This window comes from Lactuca saligna, chromosome 6 (genome assembly GCF_052625555.1).
Source record: "Lactuca saligna cultivar CGN05327 chromosome 6, ASM5262555v1, whole genome shotgun sequence".
Taxonomy (NCBI): domain Eukaryota; kingdom Viridiplantae; phylum Streptophyta; class Magnoliopsida; order Asterales; family Asteraceae; genus Lactuca; species Lactuca saligna.
The window spans coordinates 2,735,350-2,754,480 of NC_136422.1; the positions used below are offsets into that span (position 1 = coordinate 2,735,350).

Genomic DNA, 19,131 nt, shown 5'->3' on the forward strand with positions numbered 1-19,131 from the left:
AAGGAGAACAACAGGGAAAAGTGGAGAGGACGTCTAGACTCGTCGAGTCGCCTTTGCACTCGACGAGTCCGGTCAAGTTGACCGGTGACCCGAGTTGACCTGCATGTAAATTCTTGGGGTCAGTTGTCTTGTTTGATAAGATTATTAATAAGAGTATATGGTATTATAGGGAGTTTGCAGATCGGAGGACCGAGTGCAAGTGGTTTCAAGAGTTTATAGTTTACATACTACGAGGTGAGTCTTCTCACTATACTTCGCCCGGAAGGGAATGACTGTGAGACCGGAAGGTCGTATATGATATGTGTTATTTATGCTATAAATAGAAAGGTAGATGCTATGCATGATATGTATGTTTGTACTGGCCGGAAGGCGATATGTTATGTGATAGAAAGGTCAGGTATGATGTATGATGTGTGTGCTATGTGCATTATATTAAATGTATTATGTGTTGTAAACGTTATGGGCCGGAAGGCATTATACCATGGGCCGGAAGGCAATATGATACGGGCCGGAAGGCAATATGATACGGGCCGGAAGGCAATATATTATGGGCCGGAAGGCGATTATGTTACGGGCCGGAAGGCAATGTATTGTGGACCGGAAGGTCAGGGCCTGGAAAGGCGTAGGTGTGTAAGTCGTATACTGGGGAACTCACTAAGCATTTATGCTTACAAGTTGTTATGTATGTGTTTCAGGTACTAGCGAGGACCGTGGGAAGGCGCCGGCATGATGCATACACACTGCTGCTATTTGAGATCTTGGGGATTTTTATATATGTATTTGATATGAATCACGAAATAAATATTATTGGTTGAATGAAACTATTATATTTTAAATGAAAATTTTATTTGAAAATTTGCGTTGTTACAATTGGTATCAGAGCCTTGGTTTGAGGGATTCGGGTGTACCTTCGGGTGTAACTGAACTCAAACCGAGGATTTGAGGAAAAATCTTTAAAATTAATAAAGACATGAATTTTTATAAATGGTAAAGTGGTAAACAAGAACGGAGCAGTGTGTACGATCAGCCAGCGCCCGAACGGTAAAGATCCCCAGAATACCTTACAATGTTATGTTATGCACTGAATTATGAATTATTATGCATGCTAGAAGACTAGGTATACATGATAGGACTAGAATGGCCTGTTTTGTGATGCCTTAGTCTAGGAAGATTGCTGATATGAGATATTCGGTAGCGTGCAGGTAGGTAGTGCATATTAAAAGTAGAGTACTCACTATTCGGGGTTCGGGGAGGAAGATTTGGGACGAATGCTGATACGGCGTGGTCGGTAGTATTGGGCCCGTACTACCGAAGACACCGGGTCGGCGGGCGACCCAAGTAAGAATCCTTGGATGCCGGAGGATGAGTAGGGTTGCGTTATCGAGTGCATCAGTACTTGATGGAGTCTCTGATAATCTTATGTTATATTTCAGAGACATTATGGTTACGACACGCCACGGAGCGAGTTCGAGCAGTATGAGTGACGAGGAGATTCGACAGATGATTCAGGAGGAGGTAGCTGCGGCGGTTCAGGCTGAGATCCCGGAGATGTTTGGATCCATTAAGACCACCCTGATGGAGGAGTTTGAGGAGCGGTACGCCGCACTGACTGAAGCTGCAGTCGCTACCGCTACCGCAGCTGTGGCCGCTGCTAGGCCGCAAGGGGGTGATTCGTTGCTATTCCAGGAATTCAGCAACACGAAACCCCCTGAGTTCGATGGGACGCAGGATCCGATCGCTGCAATGAGGTGGATCGCGGATATTGAGGGGTGCTTCTACACTTGTTCATGCCCAGAGCACCTGAGGGTACGGTTCGCCTTGAACCAGCTCCGTCTGGGAGCGAAGGATTGGTGGAAGTTTGTGACGGCGAACTTCACTCAGGCGGAGATTTCAGCGGTGATATGGGAGAAGTTTACTGAGATGTTCAGGGACGAGTACGTTCCCCCAGTGGAGAGGGAACGATTGATCCAGGAGTTCTTGACCCTTAAGCAGGGTACTGATTCCGTTGCGGTGGTTACACGGAAGTTTCATGAGAGGGCGATGTTCTGCCCCGAGCTGGTGTCTACAGAGCAGTCACGGATGAGCCGGTACTTGGGTGTGTTGAGGAGGGATATCCGGGAGTTTGTGTCCAACTCCACCTATCGTACTTTCACTGAGCTTCAGGCGAACGCCAGGAAGCGCGAGATCGAGTTGGAGACCCAGGCTAGGGAGGAGGCCGAGTCTCGGCAGGTGGATCGGCGGCCAGCTCAATCTCAGCCGGCAGCCAAGCGGATCAAGTCCGCTGATTCGAGGATGGGAGGTCCGAAGGGCCGCACTTGCGCGACGTGCGGCAAGGGTCATGAGGGAGCGTGTCGAGCTGGTGGTTGCTACAAGTGTGGCAAGGAGGGACACATTGCCAGGGATTGCCCTAATGGGTTTATGGTTTGCTTTCACTGCAACCAGATAGGCCATCGGGAGGCCGAGTGCCCGCAGCTTCGTCAGGGATCTACACCTACTACCAGGACTACTGAGACCCGACCGACGAAGGTCGAGGCCCCGAGAGCTCGCGGGAGAGCTTTTCAGCTGACTGCGGAGGAGGTCCGCGCTGCGCCCGATGTATTAGCAGGTATACTATCATTCACGTATTTACTTTAAAGTCGAAATGTTATGCTTATGTTGATGTATGTGTAGGTACTTTTCTTGTGAACTCTATGCCTGCTCTAGTGTTATTTGATTCGGGTGCGAGTAGATCCTTTGTATCGTTAGCTTTTAGTCAGCATATCGACATTAGTCGTGAGTCGTTAAGTCGGCCTCTGAGCGTTTCTATTGCGGCTGAGAGGGTGGTTTGTGCCACGGAAGTTCTTCGGGGATGCGTGCTGGAGATTTTCGGGGTTGCGTTTCCGATTGACCTAATTCCTATTGCGATGGGGGATGTCTGTGTCATCGTGGGCATGGACTGGTTGAGCCGATTTAGCGCCGTCATCGACTGCAAGCGTCAGCTGGTGACTATACGAGACCCTAGTGGGGGAGTTCTTACGGTATACGGCGAGGGTACCCGTTCGGGATCCGCTTTTTGTTCGGCCGCTAGGGCGAGGCAATGCCTACAGCAGGGATGTAGAGGTTTTGTGGCGTATGTGATGGATGCGCGGGAGACTTCCGAGAGACCGAGGACAGTGGAGGAGGTTCCAGTGGTGCGCGAGTTTCCAGATGTTTTTCCCAAGGATTTGCCGGGAGTACCTCCTGCGAGGCAAGTAGAGTTTGGTATCGATCTGATTCCGAGGGCTGCGCCTATTGCGAAGGTGCCTTATCGTCTTGCACCTCCGGAGATGCAAGAGTTGTCCTCGCAACTCCAGGAGTTGCTGGGGAAGGGATTTATTCGGCCGAGTAGCTCGCCGTGGGGAGCACCGATTCTGTTTGTCAAGAAGAAGGATGGTTCACACCGGATGTGTATTGATTACCGGGAGTTGAACAAGGTGACGGTCAAGAACCGCTATCCGTTACCGAGGATCGATGATCTATTCGATCAGTTGCAAGGGGCATCTTGGTTTTCCAAGATCGATTTGAGATCAGGGTACCATCAGGTAAAAGTGCGGGATGAGGACGTTCAGAAGACAGCGTTTAGGATGCGGTATGGGCATTACGAGTTCGTAGTGATGCCTTTCGGACTCACCAATGCCTCGGCAGTGTTCATGGATCTCATGAACAGGGTATGCAGGCCGATGCTGGATCGGTCTGTGATCGTATTTATCGACGACATCCTAGTGTATTCGCAAACTAGAGAACAGCATGAGGGACACTTGAGGGAGGTCCTTGAGGTACTGAGGTCGGAGAAGCTATATGCAAAATTCTCCAAATGTGACTTCTGGTTGCGGGAGGTCCAATTTCTTGGACATGTTGTTAATCAGGCAGGGATATTGGTCGATCCGGCTAAGGTGGAAGCAGTAATGAGTTGGGAGGCACCGAAGTCACCTTCCGAGATCAGGAGTTTCCTTGGGTTGGCAGGGTACTATCGGAGATTTATTAGGGACTTCTCCAAGATCGCGGTACCGCTCACCAGATTGACCCGGAAGGGTGTGACATTCTCATGGGGACCCGAGCAGCAGACTTCCTTCGAGGCACTTCGTCAGAGACTGTGCGAAGCCCCGGTATTAGCTCTCCCGGAAGGGATGGAGGATTTTGTCGTATATTGCGACGCATCGATTTCGGGACTGGGTGCGGTGTTGATGCAGAGAGGTCATGTGATAGCTTATGCGTCGAGGCAGCTGAAGCCTCATGAGGCGAGATATCCCACACATGATTTAGAGTTGGGGGCAGTGGTGTTCGCTCTCAAGATATGGCGTCACTACCTGTACGGGGTTCGTTGTACGATATACACGGACCATAAGAGTTTGAAGTATTTGATGGATCAACCCAACTTAAATATGCGTCAGAGGAGATGGTTGGACGTGGTTAAGGATTATGACTGTGAGATCCTATACCACCCAGGCAAGGCTAATGTGGTAGCCGATGCATTGAGTCGTAGAGCGGAGAGCACTCCATTGCGAGACGTACGTTTGAGACTGACAGTGATGACCCCGATATTGGATACTATTCGTGGGGCGCAGGCCGAGGCTGTGAGATCCGAAATGCAGAAGAAAGAGAGAGTCGTTGGGTTAGTTTCAGAGTTCGTTAAGGATGGACGAGGACTTTTGACGTTTCAGGGTCGGATTTGGGTACCATTCGTGGGCGGTACGCGTACTATTTTGATGGGGGAGGCTCATAGGTCGAAATTCTCGATCCATCCCGGTGCTACGAAGATGTATTTGGACTTGAGGAAGGAATATTGGTGGCCTTGTATGAAGAGAGACGTCGCATGGTTCGTTGAGAGGTGTTTGACCTACCGTAGGGTTAAGGCCGAGCACCAGAGACCGCATGGTAAGTTGCAGCCCTTGGAGATTCCTGAGTGGAAGTGGGAACAGATTACGATGGATTTCATCACCAAATTGCCGAGAACTGCCAGAGGAGTCGATGCAATTTGGGTGATTGTGGATAGGTTGAGGAAGAGTGCACACTTCCTTGCCATTAGCGAGAGTTCATCAGCGGAGAAGTTGGCGGAGTTATACGTGAGAGAGATAGTATCTCGGCATGGAGTGCCAATCTCGATTGTTTCAGACCGTGATGTACGCTTCACTTCCAGGTTCTGGAAGAAATTCCATGAGGAGCTGGGTACTAAACTGCATTTTAGTACCGCATATCATCCCCAGACAGACGGTCAGAGCGAGCGGACGATTCAGACATTGGAAGACATGCTTAGAGCGTGTGTGTTAGACTTCGGGGGTAGCCGGGATGCGCACTTGCCTTTGGCTGAGTTTTCCTACAACAACAGCCATCATTCGAGCATTGGTATGCCACCTTATGAGTTGTTGTATGGTAGGAGGTGTCGGACTCCCATTTGCTGGGGAGAGGTGGGTCAGAGGGTGATGGGCAGTACAGAGATCGTACTCCAGACGACAGAGCAGATTCAACAGGTTAGGCAGAGATTATTGACCGCCCAAAGCCGACAAAAGAGTTATGCGGACAGACGCCGGTCCGAGCTGGAATTCCAGGTCGGCGATTTCGTTCTCCTGAAGGTTTCTCCTTGGAAGGGAGTGATCCGGTTCAGAAAGAGGGGCAAGTTGGGGCCCCGGTTCATAGGTCCATTTCGGATAATTGCAAGGGTAGGTCGGGTAGCTTACCGGTTGGAGTTGCCAGCAGAGTTGGGACAGATTCACAATACTTTTCACGTATCGCAGTTGAGGAAGTGTATAGCCGATGAATCGGCGGTGGTTCCGTTAGAGGATATTCAGGTGGATGCGAGCCTGAATTACGCAGAGAGACCAGTAGCGATTAGGGATTGGAAGATCAAGGTTCTGCGGAACAAGGAAGTACCTCTAGTGTTGGTGCAGTGGCAACACCGGAAGGGATCGGAGATGACTTGGGAGCCGGAGCGTGAAATGCGGGAGCAACATCCGGAGTTATTCGCAGAGTGAGACTTCGAGGGCGAAGTCTAGTTCTAGTGGGGGAGAATTGTAACAGCCCGAAATTTCAGGTATTGTTTTAAAACTATTTTGGGACATTTTAGGTAGGGACTCGGCGAGTTGGTGCCTGACTCGCCGAGTAGGACCACAGTCTGGGTCGCAGATTCGCGACTGGACTCGACGAGTCCATTAGGGACTCGGCGAGTCCATTAGGGACTCGGCGAGTCGACGCTGTTCAGCAAAAACCCTAGCCGTTTCGTTTGGAACGTATATAATGCATCTTAGGCCGTCATTGCACGTTTTTTTGGCCGGTTGTGAAGGACCTAAGCATCTGTGGACGATTAGAGGAGAAGGGAAGGCTATTGGGACTTTGAGGAGATTGTTAAGCAAGACGAGGCAAGGTTTTAGTCAAAGGAAGATCAAGAGGATTGAGTTCTGAAGGTTGGGGACACAGAGAGCACGTTTTCCAGGTAATATTCGGACCATTTCTGTTGTTTTGGTGGTGTACACGAATCTAGGTTTATGAGACCCATTTGGGGATTAGATAGATTATTATGTTGTTACCCAATCGTTTATACCCCAGTAATAGGATGCTTAGAGGTCCAGAAAGTCCCATGGGTGCATGTCTCGGGACCATGCGTAGTTCAGGAGGCAGATGATCGACTGCATGGCATGGACTCGTCGAGTCCAATGATCAGACTCGGCGAGTAGCTTGAAGATTTACTGTGACTCGCCGAGTTGTTCTTCAGACTCGGCGAGTAGTTGAGGATTTACTGGGACTCGCCGAGTTGTTCTTCAGACTCGGCGAGTGGAGTCGGGGTGGCCCCGCGATTCTTCCACGAGGACCTTGTCGAGTCAAGAGGGATACTCGACGAGTAGAAAGGAGAACAACAGGGAAAAGTGGAGAGGACGTCTAGACTCGTCGAGTCGCCTTTGCACTCGACGAGTCTGGTCAAGTTGACCGGTGACCCGAGTTGACCTGCATGTAAATTCTTGGGGTCAGTTGTCTTGTTTGATAAGATTATTAATAAGAGTATATGGTATTATAGGGAGTTTGCAGATCGGAGGACCGAGTGCAAGTGGTTTCAAGAGTTTATAGTTTACATACTACGAGGTGAGTCTTCTCACTATACTTCGCCCGGAAGGGAATGACTGTGAGACCGGAAGGTCGTATATGATATGTGTTATTTATGCTATAAATAGAAAGGTAGATGCTATGCATGATATGTATGTTTGTACTGGCCGGAAGGCGATATGTTATGTGATAGAAAGGTCAGGTATGATGTATGATGTGTGTGCTATGTGCATTATATTAAATGTATTATGTGTTGTAAACGTTATGGGCCGGAAGGCATTATACCATGGGCCGGAAGGCAATATATTATGGGCCGGAAGGCGATTATGTTACGGGCCGGAAGGCAATGTATTGTGGACCGGAAGGTCAGGGCCTGGAAAGGCGTAGGTGTGTAAGTCGTATACTGGGGAACTCACTAAGCATTTATGCTTACAAGTTGTTATGTATGTGTTTCAGGTACTAGCGAGGACCGTGGGAAGGCGCCGGCATGATGCATACACACTGCTGCTATTTGAGATCTTGGGGATTTTTATATATGTATTTGATATGAATCACGAAATAAATATTATTGGTTGAATGAAACTATTATATTTTAAATGAAAATTTTATTTGAAAATTTGCGTTGTTACAGTAAAGTTGGAAACTTTACCCTTAAAAGGATATTTTCGGGTTACAAGTAATGTATGGAGCTTAGATTTGAAGTTTAGGGTCTTAATCCATTGAGATAAAGCCACAGACAGAGGAACTCGACGAGTTCATGGAGGAACTCGATGAGTTGGTTTGGTTTGTCGCGATTCTTATGTGATACTTAGACCGGACCGGAGGTTCCAACGAGGTATGAGACTGGAGGGTCCTCAGTTAGACCGGACTGGAGGGTCCAATGAGCTATGGGATTGGAAGGTTCCACCGAGACACATTGACCGGAGGGTCTTATAGAACTATAGCCTCGAGCGGCTAATTAATTGTGCATGGTATTTTGGAGAACTCACTAAGCTTCGTGCTTACCGTGTTATGTGTTATGTGTTTCAGGTACTTCCTAGGATCGCGTGAAGGCACCAACTAGATTGTACACACACATCTGAGCTGGAGTTATCTTTATTTTGGATCCTGGATTTGTAACAAACTATTTTTGACTGATATTTGTTACTTGAGGTTTTTGGTAAAATATGATATGTGTTTTATTGTGTTTGGAAATTAGAAAATTTTGGTTTGAACATTTACGTTGTTACATACAGCCAAGCAAGCTACTATCATTTCTAAATTATCTCGTCTTGGCAGTGATCAATATTATATATGCTAAAAATCCATCTAACTTACATTTCTCTTACTGACATTACAACCATTCAAAGTTTCACCATAATATATTATTTCGCGAGTATAGTAAGGCTATTATTAACTTAAAAAATTTCAATGATAATAAACAATATAACATTACAACCACCAATAATACTACCCTAATGTAATACTAACCTAGAAGCATTTATACATCCTCAATCCTCATGGTGTTACGGTCACCAAGACCACCACTAATGACAAATCCATAATATTATAGCCACCAAGACTATCATGACTAAGAATAGTCCATTATAGTAGTATCTCGAATACTAAGCATACCACTATTCTCAAAACTTGCATTGAAGGCAATACAATCGTACTTACAACACTAAGCATACCATTAATAATCAATTCCATTGTGGTGGTAATTTACAACACTAAGCACACCATTAGTTATTTTTTTTAAACAATTCACAAGTATAATGTTTCAGGTACCAAATCTGTCATTGACTTGTGATTCTTTAATCTCAATCTGCATGTTTAGCATTACATATATGAAGTTTGTCATTGTAACCCCTGAAATTTTCACACTAGGTACACCCCAATAAAACTTATTTTAATAATAACTTTATAAAACATTTTGGTGTACACTAGCATACTGGAATACAATAAGTTATCACCAAGAATCATACTGACATTAAGTACATGATTCGAGCCAGGGGCTATGCCATCCTAACCTACAACACAACACTAAACAAACATCGTACGCCATAAGACTTAGTGAATAACATCTACAATAACATAACAATATGTAACATCATTTAATAATTTAACTTATCAACCAACATATATCTCCATTATTATGCTAATAAAAATTATACTAATTAGTTGTTGTTCTCACTTAATATAAAAGTAATCACATAGCAATACTATCAAACTAACCAATGTTTCACTAATTTCATAACCACACCTTTGGGGATTCTACGTCCAAATTAAGTGCCCCACATTCATTTTTTGTTCCGTAAACCAACTATCACATAAGTTCATTTCATTAGACTACAACATTCTATCGCTCCAACAATACATGATATAACAATATCATAGTATATTTAATTCTCATATCCGTGTAACAATACACATTAATAAACATTTGGTGTTAGAGTATAGTTACTCTTGAGGTTAGTTAGTGAAGACTAATTATGATTTCGAACTCAAGCTCTTACCGCTTTCCCATCCATCACTTATCCAAACCTAGTTGGAAAATATATCAAGTTTATTATAACTTGTCAAAACCTACCACTATATCAACCAAAATGATCATTTTTATAATCACTAACAAAAACTCGGTAACCATTTGTTACCAAACTAATCAAATTTTTTATTATAATCACCTAACTACTTAACCCAATAAATTGTTAGCCCAATATACAAATTCTCAGTAACCTATGGTATATAACCCTCACAGGCACATTAAATATTCAAGAAGTGTTCAAGAATATCAAGATCGAGCTACAAAAGAGTTTAGTAATTTCGTCTTTATTTAGTTGATTTACAATTATAAAGTAGGTTGCTATAATTAGTAAAACCTAGATCCTAGGGTGCATGTACACATATGTATTCTATTTTTGTTTCCGTTGCCTTGATTGTGTATAGAGATGCATATAAAATTTAACATAAACGACATTAGACGAGATAAATACATATGTTGCTTATCAAGAATAATCATGGTTTAGGTCACGAAAAAACATGGGAAATAATGATCAGTGTCGAATGATATTCACAACATAGCCAAAAGTGATGGCATGCCATTGATCGGGTAAACGACTAGGTGTTTGTCTGACACGGGTGAGTTGGAGTCGAGGTTCTCAAGGAGGTCGGTGATTCCATTGATCTTGGAGCAATACATCGTGAACGAGAGGTCTCCCATGGATATGTTATGTAGCTCATTGTCAAGTAGCATAACTTTAGCATCTTTGTTGTCATGTAAGAATAGTTCAATATTTAATGAATCAATCGAACGACAAATTATTTATTTAATACCATTTGAAGAAGTGGTTGAGAAATGGTACCTTATAATCACATCTTGATAATGGAGTCGATTTTTCTCCATTCGGGTTCCATAGGTTTCACAATAGTTAGATCATATATGATATCAATATTACCAAGAACGTAATAGTTTCAAAATCGATGGCAAATATATCCCTTTATAAGTTATAGTTTAGAATTTCGAGGATGGATGATGCTTGCGTCGATGGAGGAAGAGGATGCATCGTAGATAGAGGATGAAAGCGTGTTCTTTTGTCAGGGCAAAAAGTGGATACTAGAAAAAAAAATTAGATGAATGCTATTGATATTGTTATATTTATACATATATTTTGCATTATTAAAATACAATTTAACTACATTTTGGTTAATTATTAAGATATTTGGTGCTTATAAAATGCAATATCTATTTTGTAGCCAAAGAAAGACATTCTTAAAGGAAAAGGATGAATATTAGACAAAGATAGAAACTTGGAGGTTGAAGTATGCATCAAGGGGGAAAAAGAGAAGAAATGTGCATAAAGAAGGTCCCACGACGTGACGTGCATTGGTCCACGATGTGGAGACGTAGAACCTCCCTGATCATCTGCAAAGAGTATTGGGGCATATGAGTTTAAAGTGTCTCCCACTTTGCAGCGAGCCTTTTCCCCACGATGTGGAAGCTAATATATGGCAACTATGCATGTCAAATTTTAGGTTGAATTTGAGAGAGAGCTTCAAAGAGCTCCGACTTAAAGCGACTAAAAACTTATGAGAAACCCTTGAAAAACTGGTTTCGATTGAAGAGTACGGTTTTAAGAGAATTGGAGTGAAGAACATCATTGATCATTCGATTTGCTTAGTGTTTACCATATTTAACTTAGTTTTCTCTTTAATTATGTGTTTTTTATTTAATCATGGGCTAATACCATTTACTTTCTTTTGGTGATGATGAACCCTAATATTATGAGTTGATTTCGTTATTTATGGATTTAATTATATTGGTTTAACTTGTTTTTGATAAATCAATAATCCTATCATGTTAAAGTTCTAATATTTATTGTTTTTCCTACAAGTTCCGTGTAGTTAGAAGATCAATTTGACTGTATGAATTTGATATCTAGTTGTTTATGAACATTAATTTGCTAGATCTAGTAAATATAATATATTTGATTCTGTTAGAGAGCATTATTGATTCATAATATTTGCTAGATTTGCTTGTCTTGATTTTAGATGTGTAACTGTTAGATTTATCATTCATAGTCCAAATAATCCTTAAAATCAATTTAGTGTTCACTTGTACTAGATCATTAGATAGTAGTTCATGAAATGGTAACTACTAGGAATTGAAACATAATAACTAATAAGTTAATAATTTAGTAACTAACATATTTAATCCATTAGAAATTGACCATAGAAAAAAAAAGGGAACACAAAACTAAAATAAAGTATTTTTTATCTTTGATTAAAAATCGTTTTCTAATTACTCGTTTTAATTTAAAGTATTAAAAGTTGATTGTTTGATTTAAGTTTTTCTGAACTTGTAAAATTAGAAATCTAGGATTCGGTACCATCGGTACCCATGCTAGTACCAAAAATCGGTTTAGTTTGGTGCGTTGCTCGGTATCATTTTTTTCACCGTTTCGGTTCTCTGTAGTTTCGGTAGCACCAGTTCGCTATGAGTCTGGTACCATGTTTACCCATAATTAAGAGACCCACTTAATCCTTAGGAGATGTTTTTTATGTTATCAAAGATACTGAATTTCTAAAAGTTAAGAAATTGCCTTCTTAATTGAAAGGTTAATAGGTGAAGCAAATAACCCTAATATAATAGTTACTTGTTTTCAGACCGCAGCATACAAAAGTTTCAAAACATGCATTAGAACTATATGAAAGTGCCAACAACAGGGGCTAAAACTGTAACTTACTCTATTTGTTATTTACCTTGTCGTGTGGGGTCATGGTAGTCAAAATGTGTTGTCAACATTTTTACCTGGGACATGTATCAGACCAATAGCGCGTGGGTCAAGGCAAAGTCGTTGTGAAAAGCAAGGACGAGGGACCAAAAACTCCGTTAATCTCGTTTGCTTTTTACATAATATTACTTAATTTATAATCTATTATCGGACTTGCAATTCGATTTATGTTGTAAACTTCTTTTAAAATATACAATTTCGTACGTAACTAAAAAAAGTTATCTGGTATAAAATATCTCAAAATCCCCTAATAAATTAGGATCGCATATTTATAACTTTAAACATGTAATATTAATAGGAAAACGTGTCTCATATCCTCATTATCCTCATTCCTTAACCTTAAAAAAACTTTAATATCGTCCCTAATAAATAATTTTTTTATCATATGTCACACTATTATTTATTTGATTATATATCATTTTGTGGTTATTTTTAATTTTTTTTTCATACGTTATTTTTTTTAATTTTATTAATTTTCACATAATATTTAAATTTAATAATTACAATAAATATAATAATAAATGCATACCAATTTAATTAATTGATTTCATTCTAATTTCAAATTTTCTAAATTAAAGTTTCATTAGTTTTCTTTGTTTATTTATCTAAATTATTTTTGTTTAATTTAAAAGAAATACAAACAATTTAATTTTAATAATTCAATATTTTTCTATTTATTATTATAAATTCAAACTTTTCAAATGTTTAGAATTTCATATATTTCTATTAAATGAACTCATGTAATACATGAGTGTTACATCTAGTATTTTAATATAAGTTTTTGATTGTAACAAAATAATTAAAATGCATTTTCATAGAAACAAACTTAATATAAGTCAAAATTTAAATGATATTATACATCTTGTCTGTAAATCTAATGTAGATTATTTGTGGGGTAGGGTAACTTTAATTTTTTTTTTTTGTGTGTTATAGTCACCATCAGTGGCGGACGCAAAATATTTTCGTAGGGGTGACACTAATTTTTTTTCCAAATAAATATATATTAGTAGTGTCATTCGTGTTTTAAGCCGGTGTACCAAATAGAAAAAATATTAAAAAAACATAAATTTTTTTTACACTACGTGACGGCATCGGAGCAGTGGCCCAGGACCCTGGGACACCACTAAGGTCCGTCACTGGTCATCATTGTCCAATAAACTATTTGTTTTGGTTTTATTTGGTCATCAAACATATTTTTGAGTGTTATGACTTATGAGTTCTTAAACTCTATTTTTACCCGTTAAAACGTGACGTGGGGAATTGCATGTATACCTGATTCCTCCCGATGAATGATGTGTGGACTACGTGGCTAGGAAGGGGCTAGTAGACAAAACCCCACATTCGTATTTTAGTGGTTTTCATATTTATTAAAGTGAAAAAAATTCTTAATTTTAGGCCAACCGATATACCTTTAACGAGGGAGCTTGTGGTTGAGCTGGACCACGACCATGACCATGGGCGGTCCTAGCTAGGTGCCCGGTGTGGCACCGACAACACCTAGCTTCCGCGTACGAAGTAGAATTTTTTTTTTTATTTATTTTTTATTTTTACCTATTGTGCCACTACGTAAAAAAAATCGTGCACCTACTAAAAAAATTGTGCAAGTACATAAAAAAATATTGTCACTCTTTCGGGAATTACCGAACGAAAAAAAATAATAACGAGCCAAATGTTTTATTCAATTGTAGTTAGTCCAATTGTCTAAAGCCCTAAAACCCAAATGAAACTTAATTTGATAAATTAGCAATTGGGCTAATTGCTTGTAAAAAAGATAGCCCAATAATCCTAATTGTGAAATTTTAATTAAACCATCGGTTGAAAGGGGAAAAAAAAGCACACGATCGAAGACTTAGAAGGCAGAAGCGACGAACGAAGCAGTAGGCACGACGTCCACGACTATCGACTTTTGGCCCCAAAATTCAATCGATCAATCGACCTTGAGGGCTGAGGCTTGATCGATTTCAATGGTTTGATGGATCAAAATTCACAATACTTGATGTCTTGATCGATTTCACAATGAAGCAAGTAAGTTTTACCAATTACCAATTCATTAAGATATTTGAAATTGATATGTGTTTTTGAAGTTAGTGATTGACTTGGGTGAAATTGATTTGTTTTGTTGAAGTTATATTGTTTGCTTAGGTTATATTGCTATGTTTTTTATTGAATTGATTGTTTGATTATGTGAAATTGATATGTTTTATTGAATTTATTGTTTGATTAGGTGAAAGCAACTTGTTTGATTGAATTGATTGTTTGATTAGGTGAAATTGATATGTTTTATTTAATTTATTGTTTGATTAGGTGAAACCAACTTGTTTTATTGAAGTCATTGTTTGATTAGATGTAATTGTTATGTTTTTATTGAATTTATTGTTTGATTAGGTGAAAGCAAGTTGTTTTATTGAAGTCATTGTTATGTTTTTATAGGTTAAACTAAGTGGTTTTTTTATCAAAAGACAAAGACCTAATCCTAATGAAAGTGGTGAAGAATGTTCCCAAATACCAATCACCAATCAATCAATGCCTTCCGTTTCTAATCCTAATGCAACTCCACAAACACCAATCACCAATCAATCAATCCCTTCGGTTTCTAATGCAACTCCACAAACACAATGCTCTAACCAACCTAATGATAATGTTGACTTGAAGGATCTTCCAAAGGACCCGACGGATAGGCCATTGATTACAAGTTACAAACCAAATATAAGAGATGATGTAAGAAGAGCATATTTGCTTCAAGGACCGTGTTAAGTAAGGGCACATAAGTTTCCTAAAAAAATAGGTGATAGATTTAGAAGATTCGTTCCTTCATGGTTTGATGACTTTGATTGGTTGGAATATAGTGTGAAAAAGGATAGTGCATATTGTTTATATTGTTATTTGTGTGGGGACCTAATGGGACAAAAAGGAGGGAGAGATGCATTTGTTTCTCAAGGTTTTGATACTTGGAATAAAAAAGATGCATTTCGGACTCATGTGGGTGGTATTGATAGTTTTCACAACAAAGCAAAAGAAAAGTGTGAGTTTTTAATGAGGGAAAAACAAGCTATCAATGTAGTCTTTAGGAGGCAAACCGAAGCAGAGGATCATAAATACAAAGCTCGATTACGTGTTTCTATTATTGTTGTTAGACTTTTATTGAAAACCGGTTTACCGTTTTGTGGTCATGACGAGTCAGTTAACTCGGAAAATAGAGGGCTATACATTGAAGTGTTAAAAGCCATTCGAGAGACTAGTGAAGATATTTTCAACAATACTTTAGAAAATGCTCCAAAAAACAATCAACTAATTTCCCCTAAAATTCAAAAAGAACTTGTGCAATGTTTTGCACAAGAAGTACTTTTAAGTATTCGTGAAGAGATTGGTCAAGATGTTTTTGCTTTACTAGTTGATGAATCTAGTGATGTTTCAAAAAAGGAACAAATGGCTATTGTTTTGCGTTATGTCGATACTCTTGACTTTGTGAAAGAAAGATTCATAGGTCTAGTGCACGTGAGGATGCTTCTTCTTTGACACTCAAAAACACCATAAATGAAGTACTTACAAGTAATAAGTTGAGTTTTAGTCAGGTAATTTATTCTTTAGTTTTTTTTATTATTTCAATTTAATATATATATATATATATATATATATATATATATATATATATATATTAATTGTTTTAAATCTTAATAGATAATAGGACAATGTTATGATGGGGCTAGCAATATGCGAGGGGAATTCAATGGTTTGAAAGCTTTGATATTACAAGAGAATGACACGGCTTTTTATGTACATTGCTTTGCACACCAACTTCAATTAGTAGTTGTGGCTGTAGCAAAGAAGCATGATGGTGTTAGTGACTTTTTTGAGCAAATTTCGTTGGTGGTTAATGTAGTTTGTGCATCGTGTAAAAGAAAAGACTTACTACGAGAGCAAGCAAGAGAAAGGGTGCAAAAAGGCTTGTGTAGTGGTGAACTTGAAACCGGAAGAGGGTTAAATCAAGAGACTACACTTGTTCGAGCGGGAGAAACAAGATGGGGTTCACATTTCAACACACTCACAAGTTTGATGAAGTTATTTGCGGATGTTCTTGTAGTTTTAGATTTTGTGAAAGCGGAGGGAGGGTCATTGGCAAACCGTCAGCAAGCATCTGGAATCTTAGCATATTTTAAATCATGTGAGTTCGTGTTTTACTTACATATGATGTATGACATTTTACACCTCACGGGTACATTGTCAAAGCAACTTCAAAGAAAAGATCTAGACATTTTAGAAGCGGCTTCGATGGTTAGAGGGACAATGGAGGCATTGCAATCTTTTAGAAACATAGGGTTTGCTAGTATTTTGCCAAAAGTATCCTCTTTTTGTGAAACACACGAAATTGATACTTTGGATATGGAAGAGTTGTATATTGGTGCGAGAAACCGTAGGACTACAAAGACTAATAGGTTTCATTTTGAGGTTGAAATCTTCAACACGGTGGTAGATATGCAACTTACAGAATATTGGGATCGATTTAGTGAAACAAGCACCCAATTACTAGAATACATGGGTGCTTTGAGCCCTTGTGATTCATTTGCACAATTTGACAAATCAAAGTTATTGAAGTTGGGTAAGTTATACAAGTATGACTTTGATGATTCAGATATGATAGACCTTGAAGGACAACTTGAGATATTTTATCACTCTTGCATCAAAGATGAGCGCTTCGCTAGTTTGAAAGGAATTTCCGACCTTTCTCGTTTGATGGTTAATACGGGGAAGCATCGATCTTATCCTTTGGTTTATAAGCTAATGAAGTTGGCTTTGATATTACCTGTAGCGACCGCAAGTGTAGAAAGATGTTTTTCAAAGATGAAGCTCTTGAAGGCCGACTTGCGTAACAAAATTGGCGATGAATTTTTTAACGACGCATTGCTGTGTAATATTGAGACCGAAGCACTTGCGAAAGTTGAGAATGAAAAAGTAATGGAGCAGTTTCAAAAGATGTCTGCACGAAGAGGACAAATTTAAATTCTAGTATATCGTTGTTATATTATGTTTAACCAGAAAAAAAAATTGTATTAGATGAATAGATGTTTTATATTATGTTTGACCGGAATTTTTTTATTTTTTTTAATGTTTTATATTATGTGTGACGGGAAAAATAAATTGTGCAACCCCTATTACTAATTCCTACGTCCGCCCCTGACCATGACCGGGCACATTATCCCGGTCGGTGGTGGTCGATCGTGGTCGTGGTGGGATGTTATTCGGACGGCGAAACCAAACACCCAATAGGGCTCGACCTCTTTTTTGACCATTTGACTAACCGTTGAATGGCCAAATTTTTTTAAAAATTGTTTTTTTTAAATAAATTTTTTTACATACCATTTTCACCTACAAATACCCCATTTTAAACCTTATTTCTTACACTATTCTTTTCTTACTCTATACACAAAATACCCACAACATTTTCACAACTAAAACAATGGATCCCAACCAATTCACCGATCCAAACTATAGAAAATCGCAAACCCGATAACGCTTTTGCTTTAGACATAACCACTCGCCAATCCCTGACCATGGAATCACCTCAAGATAGTTTTGTCAATTTTGCTTCAAAACGGTTCCCCTATCCAACAAACAACACTTTTTTAACAACAATATCAAGCTTTCCCGGGCTTACAACAACAACTTCAACAATATCAAGCTTTCCGACAATTCCAACAATAATTCCAACCACAACCATCACAACCACAACACCCCCTCATCCGCCGGATTTTGTTTCAGAAACTCAACATTCACCACCACCTCAACCTAAAAGAAAAAATGAAAGAAAACGGTCCGACCCTACACCACCATAGAAAGAGTCCCATGGACAAAAGAGGAAAAAGAAAAGCTAGCCAAGGCATGAATTTCAGCTTCCCAAGACCCAATCAAAGGCGATAGTCAAACTTTTGGTTGTTTTTGGGAGAAAGTTCGTGTGGTGTTTTATGAGCTAATGGGAAGTGAAAGCCGAAATCCCGATCAAATTAGCTCGAAGTGGTGCAATATTCAACTAAAATGCACCGCATTTAGAGGGATTTATAACAACCTCATAAACATACGAAAAAGCGAGACAAACGATTTTGATGTCTTCAAGGCGGCTTTGGACCAATTTCAACAAATAACGCCAACACGCAAAGTTGAAAAATGCACCGTATGTAAAACCTTGGCTAAAGTTGAAAGATGCTTTGAAATGGAAGGAGCAAACGAAAGGAAGTTCACAATCTTTCGGTTTAAAGCGTTCAAGAAACCCCGACGGAATGTCTCAACAATCGGAGGGGCGAACACATTCGACATCAATGATGATCCGCTCGATATTAAAGACGAGCATCCTCTTCATCGACCCGTTGGAAGAATTAAGGCAAAAAAAGCGGCTTCAACGGCTTCGGGATCTAGTATTATATATCAATTTGGAGAGAAATTTGATCGTTATGTGCACGTTCAAGAAACGAAGGCGGAGGTGTTGAGTCGGGTAGAACAAAAAATGATAGAAACACAATCGATGATTCAAATAAAATCGATATGAAAATCTTGAAAATGAAAGCGGACTACCTCGAAGACAAAGATTTGGAGCTATTCCTCGCGATGAAGGAGTTCATTCGAGTCTGACGTAGGAATAAGGGATTTTTTTTAAGTTAAGCTTGGTTATTTTAGGTTTTTTATTTTCAATTTAATTAATGTAATTTTTATCTTTGATGTTATTTTTTTTAATTAATATAATTTTTATGTTTAATGTTATTTTTATTATTTTATTTTAATTAATGTAATTTGGTATTTTAAATTAATAAAAACTATT

At 39.6% G+C, this 19,131-nt stretch overlaps 2 protein-coding genes across 2 annotated transcripts; both read left to right on the top strand.

Moving 5' to 3' along the window:
- The first annotated feature begins 15,221 nt into the window (after window positions 1–15,221).
- On the top strand, window positions 15,222–15,839 carry LOC145000756 (uncharacterized). The gene has a single exon (XM_078960029.1). The coding sequence runs from the start codon at window positions 15,222–15,224 to the stop codon at window positions 15,837–15,839; it is 618 nt and encodes a 205-aa protein (XP_078816155.1).
- Window positions 15,840–16,034: 195 nt separating this feature from the next.
- On the top strand, window positions 16,035–17,321 carry LOC145000757 (uncharacterized). The gene has a single exon (XM_078960030.1). It carries the CDS (start codon window positions 16,035–16,037, stop codon window positions 17,319–17,321), a length of 1,287 nt encoding a protein of 428 aa, XP_078816156.1.
- The last annotated feature ends 1,810 nt before the right edge of the window (window positions 17,322–19,131 follow it).